At 45.0% G+C, this 20,053-nt stretch overlaps 1 protein-coding gene across 2 annotated transcripts in view; it reads left to right on the top strand.

Annotated features, from left to right (window-relative positions):
• The first annotated feature begins 344 nt into the window (after window positions 1-344).
• Window positions 345-20,053, top strand: part of ndufv3 (NADH:ubiquinone oxidoreductase subunit V3) — a 37,612-nt gene continuing 17,903 nt past the window's right edge. Inside the window, exons 1-3 of one of the 2 annotated variants that reach the window (XM_061286446.1) lie at window positions 345-363; window positions 584-710; window positions 8,248-8,341. In XM_061286446.1, coding sequence (XP_061142430.1) covers window positions 666-710; window positions 8,248-8,341 — 139 coding nt within the window. In that variant the 5' untranslated portion in view covers window positions 345-363; window positions 584-665. The other variant, XM_061286445.1, reaches the window with a different exon arrangement.

Genomic DNA, 20,053 nt, shown 5'->3' with positions numbered 1-20,053 from the left:
ATTCGGGACTGATACAAATAGAGCGCGAGTGCGCCATGTCCGTACACGCACTTGTGAGTGTGCACCGAGCTTTCTGACACGGCTTCCGGTAGTAAATGCGCAGGCGAGCGCTTCCCCATCTACTGGGCAAACGCAGTCATTGCAGGCAAAATGAGCAAAAAAAAAAAAAAAAGTTTAATAATACAATTTGTTCAGGGTTGGCGGGCCGGATTAAACGGTCCCGCGGGCCGTATCCGGCCCGCGGGCCGTAGTTTGGTGACCCCTGCACTACAGCAACGCATTTGACATTGCTTGACACGCCCACTCGTCCAGCCTACGCACTGGCCATGGAGGACGCAGTCTTTGAATTTGGACATAGCCATGGTACCTACACCGGAGCCCGAATTGTAATTTACTACTACTTTACTGTAGTTTTCCCAAATTATTTTAAGCAAAAAAAAACTGGCGAAACAACAACCTTGCAGGTCAATGACGTAGCACGCTCTGTCTCAATTCTGCTAATATTGCAGGCTTGTAGCATGTGCTCCGAAATACCGCGTGCACTTCTATTGAGCGTATATATATAGTGTGTGAATTTGGACAGGGCCTTCAAAAGAGGTGGAGGAGGAGCAGGATATTACGACACCGAGACACACGTGACAAGAAGGTAAAAAAAGACGAGGAACATGTCGATCCCTATATTGCTTGTAAGGCAACTATGGACATCAAAGGTAATTGCCGATTCACGTCATCGTGTAGTAATTTAATTAGTCAGTAGATATTCCCCACTAATCATATTGTGTTGATCAAGGCTTACATTCTTGGTCAAGTCCGATAAGATTTGCACTACTAATGTGAATTAAAACGACCACAGATAACCGTACATCAGAGTTGTCATCTTTCTGTCGCATGTCACACTCGCACGCTTTATTTTAATTTTGGATCAAAAGGTTTTGTCATTTTTAAAATTGTCGGCGCTCTGATTGGTTGTTGCTCCTGTCAGTTACGATGTCAAACTCATTTTTGTCGCGGGCCACATCGTAGTCATAGTTCCCAGTTGCCTGTTCTTATATACAGTACAATTAAAAACAGTAAAAACCTATTTTTATTTTTTAAGCATTTTAAAAAAATGAATGGTACTGATAAAAGTGAAGACAATTTATAATTTTAGTATTGACACATGAAGTCGTTGCACAATGTGTCTTCGCAGTCTACATAAAATTATGTGGTGAGCCGTCGCTGAAATTTAGAAAATATTTTTAAAGTCCTGATGTATGTTTCAAAATTTAAGTGGACCTCAGTGCGCAGGGAGCTTAATTTGGTCCGGTCACGCAACCGCAGCCCGCTGGCCTGGCGCTCACTGTCGCATTGCTTTAAGAGCGTCTTTGTGTTTTAGGATGGCTTTACTGCTCCCACTTGCTTTCTTTGGAAGCATGATTAGGGGTTAATACAATCCTCAAAGTAACGAAAATACAATAACTACGGAGTCAGTCGACATCTGGGCCGCGCGGTCGGGTTTTCTCGGGTCCTCTCGGCTCATCTCTCGAGGTTCGACCTCTGAATTTTGTTCAACAACCGAAGCAAAAAAATCTCGAATTTTTTATTCAAATTCCGATTTGTTCGAGGACCGGGGCGTTCGGAAACCGAGGTTTGCAGGGCTCGAAGCTTATTTTTTGCCCAAGTTGCCCTCGGGCAAGTTGGAGAAAATTTTACTTGCCCGAAACAAAATTTTACTTGCCCGAATTTTTTTGGAGTGGATTTTTACTTGCCCGACACATTTTTGCAATAAAAAAGACAACACTATAAGTTTTGCCTTCATATGCCTTTGTATCCGCCAACCGGAAACAAGCTCTGCTGGTGCGCAGGCGCAGAAGAGCCAGGGACGGGTGAGAGAGCATGCATTTAATTACGAAGCGCTTTGCCGTTATCAATGTATTGCAGACTTACACGAGAAACTAACCGCTCCCTAGAAAACAAAATGTCGGACCAGAAGCGGCAGAAGTTGCGAGAAATTATGCACAAAATCGTCTTTTTACAGCTTGAAAACATGGTATTATGGCAGGGCAAGTTCGGGCAAGTGAGGAAAATATTCTACTTGCCCGTCTGCCATCGCTACTTGCCCCGGGCAATCGGGCAATCGTTAGTTTCGAGCCCTGGTTTGACTGTAAAATAAATAGATGCAGCTCACTGACAAGTGCCGCTATTTGAGCTAATTTTAGAACAGTCCTGCGGGCGACTCATGCGGTCCTCACGGGCGACCTGGTGCCCGCGGGCACCGTGTTGGTGACCACTGACATAGAGTGTACACAAGGTCCCAGTGTATCCCCAGCAAGTCAGAGCAGAGGCAGCAAATTATCCTTAATACAGATTGTGTGATGTTTTAACACATCAAACTCTACCACCTCGCCATTGCCAACACCCCAGAGGAATTTCCTTGGGTTGTCTTTCTTGATTGCAGCTTGATGAACAAACACATCTTCCTTGGTATCATTCCTGTTTATGAAGCTGTGTCTGCTTACTATACTGTCCCTTGTACCAAGGTGGCTAAGGCTTTCCTCTCCGGTTGCAGCACGAAGGTGAAACTCTGCATATCAGTGACTGAGTCGCTCATGCTCGCTGGCGGTTTACTGGCTGTGACTCCTTGGTCTAATGCCGAGGTTGGTGCCCCAACCGAAACTACTCCGATGTGTAAAACAATGGGGTCGGTTCTATGACACATTTTGCAAGTGATGCGAGTGTCGCAGTTCTTGCTCAGATGCCCTGTGCACAAGCAACTGAAACACAAGTCATTTTCGTTTAAGCAATCCAGTTTGTTCTTATGCAGCTTTCTTCCCATGTTAAAGCTTTGATCCAATGCATGACCGCTGATGTTGAAATACATGCAGGGAATGGCATGTATTGGGGTGTATTCAGATCAGAAATCCTTTAGTCCGCTTGTTTCGTCTGGGCCAAAAGCTGACACTCAGACATGGTTCACCTGATGACCTGGTTGCCCTTTTGACAGCAGGTGAGCCATCCTGTATATCGCCAAAAACTGGATCTGAAGTGATTCTCACCTGGCACTCAACAAAATCCACAATGTCTGAGAATTGTGCTCTTCGACTAATTTTTTCCAGTATGGCAATTTAGTTCGCCACTTATCTCTGAGTTTATACGGAGGTTTCTGGCATCTGGTTAGGTGGCATGTTAAGTTCCTCCAAATATTGAAGAACAGCCATGGCATTGGAACACGACCATAAGAAAAGTCCATAAGCCATGAGTGCTTCAGGGTCCTCAGCCTTCATGCTCGGCCACTCCCTGACCTTTTCCATATATGCTGCAGTGAATTCATTTCCAAATTGCTCCTTGAACAACTTATTTGCTGCTGCAAACACTGTTTCAGCAGTTATGTGAAGGTGGCTATGTACCATTTCTCTTGGCGGCTTCCTAGTGAATTTCTCAAGGTTGTAAAAGCAATCTCCTTTACATGTTGTTTTGGCTTTCACAGTGTTCAAAGGCTCTGATAGTTAAACTTCATAGGATCTCCATCATAAATAGGCATTTCTGTGCGTGGTAGCTCTTGTGCATTTTGCAAATGAAAATGAACAAGGAGAATCATAATGTTTTGTGGTTGCAGCAAAAGTTAAGAGACCTTGTTGGATTTGGCCGGGCCTTTCGTGCAACCATGCTCAAGAGCAGAAAGGCTCCATTCAGAAAAGGCAACGTTCAAGGTTCTTTGCTCAGCTTATATTCACTTCCACATGCCAGTGTGGGCCGAGTTTGATGGGTGATGAGTCTTTGGGGTGGGGCGAGTTCGCAAGAGAGTTTGATTCCATGGGAGTGGGTGCTGATTATGGGCGATTTAATGTGTGTGGGGGTTGTTGTTTTCCTTTCCATCTTTCAGCCTTGACGATCATCTTTGGCCGGGTTCTTGGCTGTCTACCTCCTGCTGGTTTTATCTCCAAGTGACCTTCCTGTAAACATTCTCCTCCATCCTTGTACATAAACTGTCGCACCTCATCCATTCATCATTCTTTCAACTTTGTCATTTTGTACAGAATTATGTTACCAACTTTTAGCACTGCTGATAGCTTAGCTCCAGTGCTAGGCAACACCAAACATTTGCCCTCCTCACAATCGGAATTTCCAAACAAACGCCATGAACAGTAATCTAAATGATGCCGTTTTCGACCTATTGCATTGGCTAAACCCTATATAGTCCTATATATATATTCCTGGGGCTGATAAATGGAGTGTTATGTATGACGTGTGTCTTTGCACCCGAAGTAAGCAGTCGGAGAGTTTGGTTGGTGAAGGTAAAGAAAAGACGTGCAGGCTTATATTCCACATGAACAACATGGCAAATAACTCGTAACATAAAAGTAACCAAAATAACCACATACTGTATATTTCTCGCCATAAACAATGGTAGTTTCAAGGCATTGACACACTCGAAAGCTGTTGGCTTCCTGTCAACCCCTGCCGGGTTTTTATATGCATCCCAGTACAATGCATGACAATGCATAAGAGTCCGTCTAGTGGCATGGAGCTAAATTACAACAATGCAAAAAATAATGCAAAAGGAAAAAAATGGCTCATACAGCGTGCAACTCAGGGCTCGAAGCTTATTTTTTGCCCAAGTTGCCCTCGGGCAAGTTGGAGAAAATTTTACTTGCCCGAAACAAAATTTTACTTGCCCGAATTTTTTTGGAGTGGATTTTTACTTGCCCGACACATTTTTGCAATAAAAAAGACAACACTATAAGTTTTGCCTTCATATGCCTTCGTATCCGCCAACCGGAAACAAGCTCTGCTGGTGCGCAGGCGCAGAAGAGCCAGGGACGGGTGAGAGAGCATGCATTTAATTACGAAGCGCTTTGCCGTTATCAATGTATTGCAGACTTACACGAGAAACTAACCGCTCCCTAGAAAAAAAAATGTCGGACCAGAAGCGGCAGAAGTTGCGAGAAATTATGCACAAAATCGTCTTTTTACAGCTTGAAAACATGGTATTATGGCAGGGCAAGTTCGGGCAAGTGAGGAAAAAATTCTACTTGCCCGTCTGCCATCGCTACTTGCCCCGGGCAATCGGGCAATCGTTAGTTTCGAGCCCTGCAACTCTGGCCGGCTAGATGTCTCTCTCCTTTAACAAGCCGATTCGAAGGATCCAGGATTGTTATCAGGCTTCTGAAGCCCTTGCTGATGACCTGATGATTTGAACCAGGTGTGTTTGAGGAAGGAAATATCTAAAACATGCAAGAAAGTGTCCCTCAAGAACTAATTTAGATGATCAGACTCATGAGCAAATTACAATATCTCACAAAAGTGAGTACACCCCTCTCATTTCTGCAATGATTTAATTATATCTTGTCATGGGACAACACTGAAGAAATGACACTTTGAGACAATGTGAAGTAGTCACTGTAGAGCACAGATGTCAAACTCAAGGCCCGGGGGCCAGATACGGCCCGTCACATCATTTTATGTGGCCCGCGAAGACAAATTGTGCATCAAATTCGTGTCATTACTAGAATTGCAAATTGTCTTCACTTTTAATATCTTTTTTTTTTTAATATTTGACCAGTTTTTACGAATCTGAAGTTATTTGTCCGTTTTTTTGTAGCTTTAACTGTATATGATGTGAGGTGCTTGTCAGGGTTTTCCAAAACTATCTTGATCATATGATTATGTTGGAATGTATGTAACCGGTAATAAACAGGGCTCGAAACTAACGATTGCCCGATTGCCCGGGGCAAGTAGCGATGGCAGACGGGCAAGTAGAATTTTTCCTCACTTGCCCGAACTTGCCCTGCCATAATACCGTGTTTTCAAGCTGTAAAAAGACGATTTTGTGCATAATTTCTCGCAACTTCTGCCGCTTCTGGTCCGACATTTTGTTTTCTAGGGAGCGGTTAGTTTCTCGTGTAAGTCTGCAATACATTGATAACGGCAAAGCGCTTCGTAATTAAATGCATGCTCCCTCACTCGTCCCTGGCTCTTCTGCGCCTGCGCACCAGCAGAGCTTGTTTCCGGTTGAGCGAGGGAGGAGGGGCAGAGGGCCAGGAGGGCAGAATACATGGAAAGGCAGAGGGCCAGGAGGGACTGAATGAATTTTGGTACTACAGTAGACTAGTGTGGTTTAATTGCATCAAAAGTTCTACACTGTATTAAAACAGGCTGCAGGCACAATATGATGGAATAAAAACATATGAAGGCAAAACTTATAGTGTTGTCTTTTTTATTGCAAAAATGTGTCGGGCAAGTAAAAATCCACTCCAAAAAAATTCGGGCAAGTAAAATTTTGTTTCGGGCAAGTAAAATTTTCTCCAACTTGCCCGAGGGCAACTTGGGCAAAAAGTAAGCTTCGAGCCCTGATAAATAACCTAGGTAGATTAGTTTTATGCTTATGTTGGTGTGTAACCAGTAATAAATAACCTAGCTTGTCCCATCCTACACAATGTCGTAAAACATCCCCTGCTCTGCTAATCTAGAGGTCAAGGGCTTTAACTTGTCTATTCAGTCCACTGTCACCCCCACCCTTTTTCTCGTAATAAAGATGCTCTTGTCTTGTGGGAAGCGAGAGTCAGACTTCATTCGACCATCGCTGTAAGCACAGCGACGAGTGAACTCTCCGCCTGCAGGTGTCTAAAACGATTAACTTGTCTCCGAGTTGTTCTTGCAAAATAAGTTAGAGTGAGCACCACTCTAACAGTGCTCATACATGTTTTTGGGTTGACAGTCATAATGGCCTTCCGAAAGAAGCTATGACTACAATGCGGCCCGCGAAAAAATATAGTTTGACACCCCTGCTGTAGAGCTTGGATAGCAAAGTAAATTTATTGTTACCGTTTTTTTCCGTGTATAGTGCGCAAAATTTAACGAATTTATTGTCCTAAAATCTGGGGTGCGCATTATACATGGGTACAATTTTTTTTTTTTTTTTTTTTTATTTATTTATTTTTAAGAAAATCATTGTGGTGAATGGTCTTTGTTGTTTCGCTGGTCTCCAAAAAAACACTCAGTGGTCGATGGCTGGTCCGGGTAAGGAAGCACTTCGGTGACACACGGCTGATTGGGAAAAGATTTATTCAACCGATGTCAAAGTGATGTCCCTCCAAAAGTTAGAGTGGCCCCAAGAGCAAAGATGTTTCAGCTCTCGACAGCACAGATGTTCGCCCCAAAAAGGCCCCTGCGCTTCTTGCTCTTGCCCCTTGCGCCCTTGCGCACCTGCACTTGTCCTTCGCGCCTTCCGCGCTCCTTGCCCTTCGCGCTCTTTCCCCCCTTTCTATCTGTTCTCCCCCATCATTTGTACCTCGTAAGACAAAAGCTGCGGTCCAATTTTCTTTTTTTTTTTTTTTTAGAAAACAAAACCAACAACAGGACTGACCGACAAAGTCGTGGAACAAAAAGACAGGGTGACATTACCAAAGACAGGACCAGAAAGCAAACAGACATCATGACAGTAACACATGCAATGATCCGACGGTGAGCGAGGGGCAGACAGGACTTAAATACAAAACACGTTACATCGATTGAGGTGACACAGGAGGAGAGGGGCGACGCGAACAGAAACTATGGCAACCTAGACACATAGCAAAACTGGGGACGAGACGTGACAAATGTCCCTCGAAATGAAACTTGAAATCACCAAGTTTTGGTTTCCAAGGGTGTTTTTATTCCTCTTCAACGTCTCTCCCATACAGAGCCGCCTTTTTCACGTCCGCACGCCTCTTTCCCGTGCGCGCACGGAGCGCGGTGGTGCGTTTATGGGCAGTCGGAGAAATCAACGCCAACAAAAAAAATGACATCCAGCCTAGTTAAGACCATTCCAAAGACTATAAAAATGGGACCCATTGCCTCCCTGCGTGTGTGACGATCATTGGGACTTAAAAAAAAAAAAAAATTCATAAAAAAAAAATTCATAAAAATTGGGTGCGTATTATACATGGGTACAGGCTTTTTTCCAGCATCAGCATGCCATTTTTAGGGTGCGTATTATACATGGGGGCGCACTATACACGGAAAAACACGGTACTTCAAAGTAACTCAAACTACAACAATGAATGTGTAAAATGCTGGCAACAAAAGTGAGTACACCCCAACTGGAAATGTCAAAATCGGACCAAAATGTCAATATTTTGTGTGAAATACTGAATACAGAATTTAAAGAAAATGCGAGTTCGCATACTTTTTCCTCCCTCTGTATAGTTGTGATTTAGCTGAAACTTGAAACTTTGTCCAAGATTAAAATATTTCCTACTTGTACCAATGTTTGCGCTTTTTTTGTAGTGTTATTTGTTGAAGAGCTGGGGCACACTGAGCACCTGCATGTCAGCATTGTGCACCTCTCAGACTGGAGAGGCTGTAAAGAGCACAGCAAAAGGTATGTTGGAAAATTAACTATTTTTCAAAGATGCTTTGTGTTTGCATAAGGTTTTGAGTATTTTCCGTTTTTAGATAAAAACACACAATTTACATAATTTTTGAAGATTTGGTCTACAGGTCTAGGTTTGGTTTGATATTTTAGTTCTTGCAATACAGTGGCACAAAAGGCCAATGATGTACCATATATTTCGGACTATAAGTCGCAGTTTCATAGTTTTGTCGGGGGTGCGACTTATAATCAGGAGCAACTTAAATGTGAAGTTATTATTACTTAATCATTAACAGGTTTTTTTGTTTGTTTGTTTATTTTGAACATTAAAAGAAATACAAGAAAAAAGTAAAACATACAGAAAATGATAACTCCATAGTACAATAGAACATAAAAAAAGGAAAAAATGATATTGCATTATAATTTTCCCTTTATAGTAAATTTATTTGTTCAAAAGGGAGTAGATCACTTTACATGTTATTTCCACTTTAGACCATATGAGGTTGGACTAGGACTGTGGAATAATTGCAACCGCAACTGACAATGAGTCTGAATCCATTAACTGACTTCCGGAGTCAAGAATTGTTTATAAAACAGAGGACAGAGATTGACACAGAGGACGAAGATTTCGATGGATTTAATAATTTGGAGTGACACAGATGTTTCGATAAATTTATTTGTTATAGTTATTTGATATATAGTTTATATCTAGTTACTATATAGGCCTGTGAAATAATTTGAACCGCAAGGGACGGTGAGACTGACGTCAGCGCCGCATGTACTTCCGCAGTCCGCAGCGGCGTTGTTTATAAGTGACACAGAGGACAAAGATTTCGATGGATTTAATGATTTGAAGTGACACGAATGGTTCGATAAACTTGTTATATATGTTATAGTTATTTCATATACACAGTGATCCTTCACTACTTTGCGTTTTGTTTATCGCGGCTTCACTATATCGCAGATTTCTTTTCCAAATTGAAAAAACATTTAAAAGTCCAAATAAAACTTCTAAATTGAGGAAACGTGTCTACCCTTTAGGACAATGTAGTATTGCACCAAAAGTTCGTTTACATTCCTTTAGAAGTCCGTTTTCGCGTGTTAGCACGATCGCAAATTAGCATCTTTCCGCTACCTCGTTAGCCTGCCCAGTACTTCTTGTTGGTGACCGTACTTCGCGGATTGAATTTATTGCAGGTGGTTTTTGGAACCAATTATCCATGATAAACGAGGGATTACTGTAGTTTATATATCGTTATATAGGCCTGTCGAATAATTGGAACCGCAACTGACGATGAGTCTGACGTCAGCGCCGCATGTACTTCCGGAGTCAGCAGCAGCGTTGTTTAGAAGTGACACAGAGGACAAAGATTTCAATCAATTTAATGATTTAGAGTGACACGGATGGTTTGATAAACTTATTCATTTTATAGTTATTTGAATAACTGTTAATATGTTGCATCAGGCACGTTCTCAGTTCCTCGTTTGTGTTTATGTAACGTTAGCATACTGTATCGTTTAGCCTGTTGTTGCCTATTCATGTCTGTTCTTGGTGTTGGATTTTGTCGAATAAAGTTCCCCCAAAATGCCATCCATCTTCTTCCGCTTATCCGGGGTCGGGCCTCGAGGGCAGCAGCTTTAGGAGGGACTCCCAGACTTCCCTCTCCCCAGCCACTTCATCCAGCTCATCCCGGGGGATCCCAAGGCGTTCCCAGGCCAGCTGAAAGATATAGTCTCTCCAGCGCGTCCTGGGTCGTCCCCAGGGTCTCCTACCGATGGGACATGCCCGGAACACCTCCCCAAGGAGGCGTCCAGGAGGCATCCTGATGAGATGCCCGAACCACCTCATCTGGCTCCTCTCAACGTGAAGGAGTAGCGACTCTACTCTCTCGGATGACCGAGCTTCTCACCCTATCTCTAAGGGAGAGCCCGGACATCCTGCGGAGAAAACTCATTTCGGCCGCTTGTATCCTGGATCTCGTTCTTTTGGTCACGACCTATAGCTCGTGACCATAGGTGAGGGTAGGAAGGAGCGTAAATCGACCGGTAAATTGAGAGTTTGGGCTTTTGGCTCAGCTCTCTCTTTACCACGACAGATCGGTACAGAGTCTGCATTACTGCCGACGCTGCACCGATCTGCCTGTCAATCCCGCGCTCCATCCTCCCCTCACTCGTAAACAAGACCCCAAGATACTTGAACTCCTCCACTTGGGGCAGGATCTCATCCCCGATCCGGAGAGGGCATTCCACCCTTTTCCGACCGAGGACCATGGACTCGGATTTGGAGGTGCTGACCCTCATCCCGGCTGCGAACCGCTCCAGTGAGAGCTGGAGATCACGGCCTGAAGAAGCCAACAGCACCAAGTCGTCTGCAAAAAGCAGAGACCCGATGCTGAGGTCCCCAAACCGGACACTCTCAACGCCTCGGCTGCACCTAGAAATTCTTTCCATAAAAATTATGAACAGAATCGGTGACAAAGGGCAGCCTTGGCGGAATCCAACCCTCACTGGGAACGAATCCGACTTACTGTCGGAAATGCGGACCAAACTCTGGCATCGGTGATACAGGGACCAAACCGCCCTTATCAGTTGGCTCGGCACCCCGTACTCCCGAAGCACCCTCCACAAAACCTCCCGAGGGACACGGTCGAACACCTTCTCCAAGTCCACAAAACATATGTGGACTGGTTGGGCGAACTCCCATGCACCCTCGAGGATCCTGCTGAGGGTGTAGAGCTGGTCCACTGTTCCACGGCCAGGACGAAAGCCTTACTGCTCCTCCTGAATCCGAGGTTCGACCTCCCTCTAACCCTAACCCTAAACCTCCCCTCCAGCACCCCTGAATAGACCTTACCAGGGAGGCTGAGGAGTGTGATTCCCCTGCAATTGTAACACACCCACCATTCCCCCTCTTAAAGAGGGATACCACCAGCCCAGTCTGCCAATCCAGAGGCGCTGTCCTCGATGCCCACGCAATGTTGTAGAGGCGTGTCAGCCATGACAGCCCCACAACATCCAGAGCCTTTAAGAACTCCGGGCGGATCTCATCCATCCCCGGGGCCTTGCCACAGAGGAGTTTTTTAACTACCGTTTTTTTCCGTGTATAGTGCGCAATATTTTACTAATTTATTGTCCTAAAATCTGGGGTGCGTATCATACATGGGTACAAAGAAAAAAATTTTTAATTTTTTTTTTTTTTTAATTTTTTTTTTTTTTTTTTTTTTTTTAAATAGTCATGGTACAACAAAACCAACAACAGGACTGACCGACAAAGTCGTGGAACAAAAAGACAGGGTGACATTACCAAAGACAGGAACAGAATGACAGTAACACATGCAATGATCCAACGGTGAGCGAGGGGCAGACAGGACTTAAATACAAAACACGTTACATCGATTGAGGTGACACAGGAAGAGCGGGGTGACACGAACAGAAACTATGGCAACCTAGACACATAGCAAAACTGGGGACGAGACATGACAAATCTCCCCCGAAATAAAACTCACCTTTCTTCTTGTTTGTTGTCAATCGCGCATCGCATTCAGCCATCCTGCCCAACACACTTAGTAAAATTCATAATTGACGACACATCGTTTGATGCGATGGTGCAATCCTCGATGGTGTGTTATTGTCAAATATTGTTTGTTTTTTAATCTCCATCGCGGACCGGACGTCATACGGAGGCCGCCATTACAGATGCGCAGAACGGTTGCGCAAGACACGTCAGCTATATAAAGAGCGAGAGTTCAGTTCTCCACCTATTAGTTTCAATTCACAGTTTAATTAGCAGTTTCAATCAGCAAATAACAAAATGCGTATTACAGGTAATATTTTATTTCACAACACTTTGCCTTGTTCCTTTCGTCTCTGCTGTTCATTTCAAACACGCTCCATACGACCGCAATGCTCTTGTATCAGACGCTCGCTCGATCACCTGCTAGTTTGCCGTCTGTCACAATGTACCCTACACAAATCCGAAACATTTGTTGCGGCTCCGAGTCACGACGAGGGGCAAGTTTTGGTTTCCAAGGTTGTTTTTATTCCTCTTCAACGTCTCTCCCATACAGAGCCGCCTCTTTCCCCTGCGCACGGAGCGCGGTGGTGCGTTTAGGGCAGTGCTACTCAATTATTTTCTGTTACGCCCCCCCCTAGCAAGAAGAAAACGATTCGCGCCCCCCCTCCCCACCGTGACTATCCTAACTTGTCTTGTAAGTCGTAAAATGTTGCACTGTCGCAAACGTGACAGAAGTAACAATGAGAGCGCCACTGCCCCCTGCTGTAGTAAACGCGCAATTACACTTTATTCTAGTACTGCCAAAAAAAAAGCCTGTTCCCCAGGGTCACACGCGCCCCCCCAGGAATAGCACCGCGCCCCCCAAGGGGGGCGCGCCCCACTATTTGAGAAGCACTGGTTTAGGGGCAGTCGGAGAAATCAACGCCAACAAAAAAAATGACATCCAGCCTAGTTAAGACCATACCAAAGACTTTAAAAATGGGACCCATTGCCTCCCTGCGTGTGTGACGATCTTTGGGACTTAAAAAAAAAAAAAAAAAAAAAAAAATTAAAAAAAATTCATTAAAATTGGGTGCGTATTATACATGGGTACAAGCTTTTTTCCAGCATCAGCATGCCATTGTTAGGGGTGCGTACTATACATGGGGGCGCACTATACACGGGAAAAAACGGTACCTCAGTGACTTCGACCCCAGAAATTGGAGAATCCGCCTCAGAGTCTCCAGGCCCTGCTTCCACAATGGAAGGCGTGTAGGTGGAATTGAGGTCTTCGAAGTATTCTCCCCACCGACTCGCGACATGCCAAGTCGAGGTCAGCAGGATGCCATCCCCACTGTAAACAGTGTTGACGTTGCACTGCTTCCCCCTCCTGAGACGCCGGATGGTGGACCAGAATTTCCTCGAAGCCGTCCGAACGTCATTCTCCATGGCCTCGCCAAACTCCTCCCACGCCCGGATTTTTGCCTCAGCAACCCCCAAAGCCGCGTTCCGCTTGGCCATCCGGTACCTGTCAGCTGCTTCCAGAGTCCCGCAGGCCAAAACGGCCCAATAGGACTTCTTCAGCTTGACGGCATCCCTTACCGCCGGTGTCCACCAGCGGGTTCAAGGATTGCTGCCACGACAGGCACCAACGACCTTACGGCCACAGCTCCGGTCGACCGCCTCAACAATGGAGGCGTGGAACACGGTCCACTCGGACTCAATGTCCCCCGCCTCCCCCGGGACGTGGGAAAAGCTCTGTCGGAGGTAGGAGTTGAAGCTCTTCCTGACAGGGGATTCTGCCAGACGTTCCCAGCAGACCCTCACAGAGTGTTTGGGTCTGTCAGGTCGGACCGGCATCTTCCCCCACCATCGGCTTGGTCAGACAAGACGCAAATAGCAAGACATCTACCGAGACAGTTGTTAGACAACATGCCTCATTGTTGTCTTGCACCCCAGATGAACCTCCAAGTGACTATTAAAGTCAGGGTTTTTCAAACTTTCTTGATCGTAGGATTAGGTTGGAATGTATATAACCAGTAATAAATAACCTAGCTTGTCCCATCCTACACAATGTCGTAAAACTTCCCCTGCTATGTTTTAACAAGAGGTCAAAGATTTTCTCTTCTGTATCCAGTCCACTCAAACTCCTCTTCCCAGATGTTCTTATCAGTATGTAAACACCTAGTGATTTGTCCTTACGAGGCAAATCCGATGACACGACTACAAAGCCTATCATCGAACTGCGGCCTAGGGTGTCCTGGTGCCAAGTGCACACATGGACACCCTTATGTTCGAACATGGTGTTCATTATAGAAAATCCGTGTCGAGCACAGAAGTCCAATAATAGAACACCGCTCGGGTTCAGATCGGGAGGGCCGTCCCAATCACACCCTTCCAGGTCTCACTGTCATTGCACACGTGAGCATAGAAGTCACCCAGTAGAACAATGGAGTCCCCAGAAGGAGCGCTCTCCAGCAATTCCTCCAGGGACCCCAAGAAAGGTGGGTACTCTGAGCTGTTTGGTGCATAGACACAAACAGTCAGGACCCGTCCCCCCACCTGCAGGCGGAGGGAGGCTACCCTCTCGTTCTCCAGGGTGAACCCCAATGTGCAGGCGCCCAGCTGGGGGGCATTATGTATACCCACACCTGCTCGACGCCTCTCACCGTGGGCAACTCCAGAGTGGAAGAGGAGACTCCAGCCCCTCTCGAGAGGAACCGGAACCGGAGGCAAGTCCGACTATGTCGAGTCGTAACTTTTCTGCCTCGCACACCAGTTCGGGCTCCTTTCCAGCCAGAGAGGTGACATTCCATGTCCCAAGAGCCAGCTTCTGCAGCCAGGGATCTGACCGCCTTTGGCCGCCTTTGGCCGCCGCCCAGCTCACAATGCACCCGACCCCTTTTGCCCCTCCCACAGGTGGTGAGCCCATGGAAAGCCCCAAAAATGCGACTTGTATTTTAGGGCTTGTGCAACTTGTACTCCGGAGTGACTCATAGTCTGGAAAATACGGTAATTGGTTGTATGTGTCCAATATTTAATGTAATTTTTCTGTTATCTTGTTTGAGTCTTGTTAAACGAAAACAGGCCAGTTTTCCATTAAGCACTGTCATGGTTTAGATCAGTGGTCCCCAACCTTTTTTGCGCCACGGACCGGTTACGTGTCAGAAATGTTTTCGCGGACCGGCATTTATATAAATAAATAATACATTTATAATAAATATATAAATACGATGAAATAAAATGATACGACTGACATAAAAACAAGTACAAATGACAAAAATAAAACTCACCATTATGTTGAATTAGTGGGAGCACTGAGTTTGTTTCTCAGAAACGAGCCGGTCCCATCTAGACTTAATCGGAGACAATGACACCCGAAGTTATTAAGGTTTGTCTTTTATTGCAGGATGCTTGGTCTCCATGTGTTGAAACAGTTTTGAATGCTTCATTGCCTGGTTAGTTAGCCTGTCGCCACATACCGTTTTTTTCCATGTATAGTGCGCCCCCATGTATAGTACGCACCCCTAACAATGGCATGCTGATGCTGGAAAAAAGCTTGTACCCATGTATAATACGCACCCAATTTTTATGAATTTTTTAAATTTTGTTTTAATTTTTTTTTTTTTTTTTTTTTTTTAAGTCCCAAAGATCGTCACACACGCAGGGAGGCAATGGGTCCCATTTTTAAAGTCTTTGGTATGGTCTTAACTAGGCTGGATGTCATTTTTTTTGTTGGCGTTGATTTCTCCGACTGCCCCTAAACGCACCACCGCGCTCCGTGCGCACACGGCGGCTCTGTATGGGAGAGACGTTGAAGAGGAATAAAAACACCCTTGGAAACCAAAACTTGCCCCTCGTCGTGACTCGGAGCCGCAACAAATGTTTCGGATTTGTGTAGGGTACATTGTGGCAGACGGCAAACTAGCAGGTGATCGAGCGAGCGTCTGATACAAGAGCATTGCGGTCGTATGGAGCGTGTTTGAAATGAACAGCAGAGACGAAAGGAACAAGGCAAAGTGTTGTGAAATAAAATATTACCTGTAATACGCATTTTGTTATTTGCTGATTGAAACTGCTAATTAAACTGTGAATTGAAACTAATAGGTGGAGAACTGAACTCTCGCTCTTTATATAGCTGACGTGTCTTGCGCAACCGTTCTGCGCATCTGTAATGGCGGCCTCCGTATGACGTCCGGTCCGCGATGGAGATTAAAAAACAAACAATATTTGACAATAACACACCATCGAGGATTGCACCATCGCACCAAACGATGTGTCGTCAATTATGAATTTTACTAAGTGTGTTGGGCAGGATGGCTGAATGCGATGCGCGATTGACAACAAACAAGAAGAAAGGTGAGTTTTATTTCGGGGGAGATTTGTCATGTCTCGTCCCCAGTTTTGCTATGTGTCTAGGTTGCCATAGTTTCTGTTCGTGTCACCCCGCTCTTCCTGTGTCACCTCAATCGATGTAACGTGTTTTGTATTTAAGTCCTGTCTGCCCCTCGCTCACCGTTGGATCATTGCATGTGTTACTGTCATTCTGTTCCTGTCTTTGGTAATGTCACCCTGTCTTTTTGTTCCACGACTTTGTCGGTCAGTCCTGTTGTTGGTTTTGTTGTACCATGACTTTATTTAAAAAAAAAAAAAAAAAAAAAAAAAAAAAAAAAAAAAAAATTAAAAAAAAAACATTTTTTTTTTTTTCTTTGTACCCATGTATAATACGCACCCCAGATTTTAGGACAATAAATTAGTAAAATATTGCGCACTATACACGGAAAAAAACGGTATTAGCTTTGCGGGCTCGACTGGGGAAACATGTCACGTGACCGGGACGAGTGTCTTGACCTGAATTAATTGCTCGTCGATATAGGTATATAATTCTTTTTTCTGTGCGGCTTGGCGGCCCGGTACCAAGTGACTCACGGACCGGTACCGGTCCGCGGCCCAGTGGTTGGGGACCACTGGTTTAGATAATGCGTGTTCACGCACTTTAATGTATCCAGTTGTACTGTGCTTATTTCGTGCGGTTTATTTTTTGCATTGGAATAAATGCGAGACGTTTCCCTTTTATCCTTTTTGTAGGTATTCTTTGAGTATTTTATCTTCACTTATCTTAAAATATTGTTGCTGTAATTTCTTGCTATATATTGAATAGTACATTTATCAAGACTCAGAATCGTGTCCTTAAAAAGGTGCTGATGACGAGCAGGCCCAGTTATCAACTCTTTATCAATTTTCACAGGTTTTATCATGGGTAATGTTTATCTGGGTTAAGAAGTAATACATTGAAAAACATCCATTGTTTAATCTCAGCAAGACCCACTTTAAGATGACAGCAATTACGTGGATTTGTTATTTCCAATGACGTATAGAATTGGGTATCATCTGCATAACAATAAAAACTATTATTATTATTTTCGTTTAATGTCAAAGAAAAGAGTACAAACCGGATTTTGTTGAAGTTGGGAAATTGTGTAAAATGTAAATAAAAACAAAATACCATAATTTTGCGGTTCTTTTCATAGTTTGGGTAGGGGGGCGACTTATACTGAGGAGCGACTTATATGTGAGTTTTTTCAAAAATTTTCAAAAAAAGAAAGTGAAACCGCGATGTAGCAGGGGATTACTGTAATTTGAATTTCAAGTGACGTCAGCGGCGCAGTGTGGCGCAGCGTGGCGCGGCGGTTGTTTACAAAAAGTACAAAGATTGATCACTGGATAACGAAGATGACGAAGGGACCCACATACTACCGGCAGCATTAGCGGCTTTGTTTGTAAGTGACACGGAGGACGAAGAGTTTGAAGGATTTAATGTTTTGGAGTGACACAGAAGGTTTGAAAAACTATTATGGCTTTTACGCACACCCGGTCCTAATCTACGGAGCTCTCTTAAACCTCCGTGGATGGAAGTCTGGGGCAGGTGCAAGGCCGGGTGGCTGACCGGAGACGGTGGATGGGTCTCGGACATGGCTTTTACGCACGCCCGGTCCTACTCTACAGAGCTCTCTTTCACCTCCGTGGATGGAAGTCGGGGGCCGGTGCAAGGCGGGGTGGCTGTCCGGAGACGGTGGATGGGTTTCTGACATGGCTTTCACGCACGCCCGGTCCTATTCTATGGAGCTCTCTTCCACCTCCGTGGCTGGAAGTGCTACCTCCGGGGATGAGAGTCCACGCCGCCACACGCCTGGAAGTCGACGCCGGTGCTTGGGGCGGTTAACTATTTAGGTTATAGTTATTTGATATATTTTATTTCGTGTAGCAACTTGTATATGTCTTTATCGTTACAGTTCAGTAGTTGAGCTCTCTTCCACTTCCGTGGCTGGAAGTCCACGGCGCCACACGCCTGGAAGTTTGTTTTGTTAAATAAAGAGCCGTTAACAAAACCCACGTCTTTCCTTGTACTTCGTTAACGCTACAATATAGTTATATACTAGATCTGTGGAATAACGACGAGGCTGACGTCAGGGCGCACACGCGCCGTTGTTGACAAAGGACGAGGAATTTGATCGATGGATTTAATGATTTGGAGTGACACAAATGGTTTTATAAACGTGTTATTTATTTAATAGTTAGTTGAATAATTTTGTGAATTTATATTTATATTGCTAATCCCTCCTCTCCCCTGGCAGCTAATTTCATGTGTTGAACTGTCTCAACCTCACACAGCCTGTTGATGCTCCCACACACGCCAGGGGGCACACTTTAGACCTGGTCATCTTACAGTCTCCGTGTCTCGTCTCCGACCACAGTGTTATTTCCATGGACATTTCCTGCCCAATAGCATAAACGCGATATTCATTTTTGCAAACTTAAAAACATTAACCCTGCCATTTCGCATTCTGACTTCCAAATGCTGGCCTTGGTTAACCTTCCTTCAGCTACTAAATTGGTTGAACACTACAACCATTCCCTTCGCTGCCTCCTGGATGTACATGCCCCTCTCAAGACAAGGACTGTGTCTTTCTCCTGGACTGCCCCCTGGTTCACTGATGAACTGCGCAGGATGAAAACTGCAGGGTGTGCCATTGAAAGGCGCGCTAATTCATCTGGCCGGGTGGTACACAAGCTGGCCTGCAAGGAACATCAGAAGGCTTATGCAGCAGCCCTTAAAGAAGCCCGGTCCATCTACTACTCAAGCATCATCAATAGCAGTCTTGGTAATTCAAAAAAGCTTTCTACCACCGTAAATCACCTCCTTAACCCCAAAAACCAAATACATACAGAATCAACAGTAGAACAATGCAACAGGTTCCTTGTCTTTTTCAAAGACAAGATTACTTCCATCCGGTCTCAGCTCTCAGGCTCCCCAATCTGCAATCTGCCTGCCCTCAACCTCCACCTTTCAGCACCTTTGCTGCTGTCACTCAGTCCAAAGTTGAGAGTTTCATCAAAACATTTAAATCCTCCACCTACCTCTTGGACCCCATTCCTATAACTCTCATCAAATCTAACCTGTCTGCATAAGCCCTCTTATCACACAAATAATGAACCACTCACTAAACTCAGGCCATGTCCCGCCATCACTCAAAACCGCCGTTATCAAGCCTCTCCTGAAAAAACCCAGCCTCGACCCAGAATGTCTCTCCAACTACCGGCTCATCTCTCTTCTTCCATTCCTGTCCAAAGTCCTTAAAAAAGCTATTGCCATACAGCTACAGGAACACCATCAACACCACTCACTATTTGAAACCTTCCAGTCTGGTTTCCGCACTGCCCATAGCACAGAGACAGCACTGCTGAGGGTAACCAATGACCTCCTCATCTCCGCTGATTCTGGATCCCCCTCCCTGCTCATCCACCTTTGATACAGTCGACCACCATATCCTCCTTAACTGTCCCCACACCAACATTGGTCTCCATCTCTCCACGCTGGACTGGTTCACCTCATACCTCGCTGACAGGACAGAGTAAGTCAACCTGGGCTCCTCCAAGTCAAATACAGCCCCTGTCACGTGTGGTGTCCCTCAAGGATCTATCCTAGGACCCCTCCTTTTTATTTTGTACATGTTCCCCCTGGGTCAGGTCATCAGCCTCTTTTCACTTTTGCTATGCCGATGACACCCAGTTATACCTCCGGACTAACCCCAATCCACGCTCCACTCCGGTCCCCTCATCATCACCCACACAGACCCTTTCCAACTGCCTGGAGGAGATCAGAGCATGGATGAGATACATCTTCCTTCAACTGAACAGTTCCAAAACCGAAGCCATACAAATTGGCA

This window comes from Syngnathus typhle, linkage group LG9, assembly GCF_033458585.1.
Source record: "Syngnathus typhle isolate RoL2023-S1 ecotype Sweden linkage group LG9, RoL_Styp_1.0, whole genome shotgun sequence".
Lineage (NCBI taxonomy): Eukaryota > Metazoa > Chordata > Actinopteri > Syngnathiformes > Syngnathidae > Syngnathus > Syngnathus typhle.
Note: the sequence above shows the minus strand (reverse complement) of the source record. Positions and strands in the feature narration are given on the sequence as shown.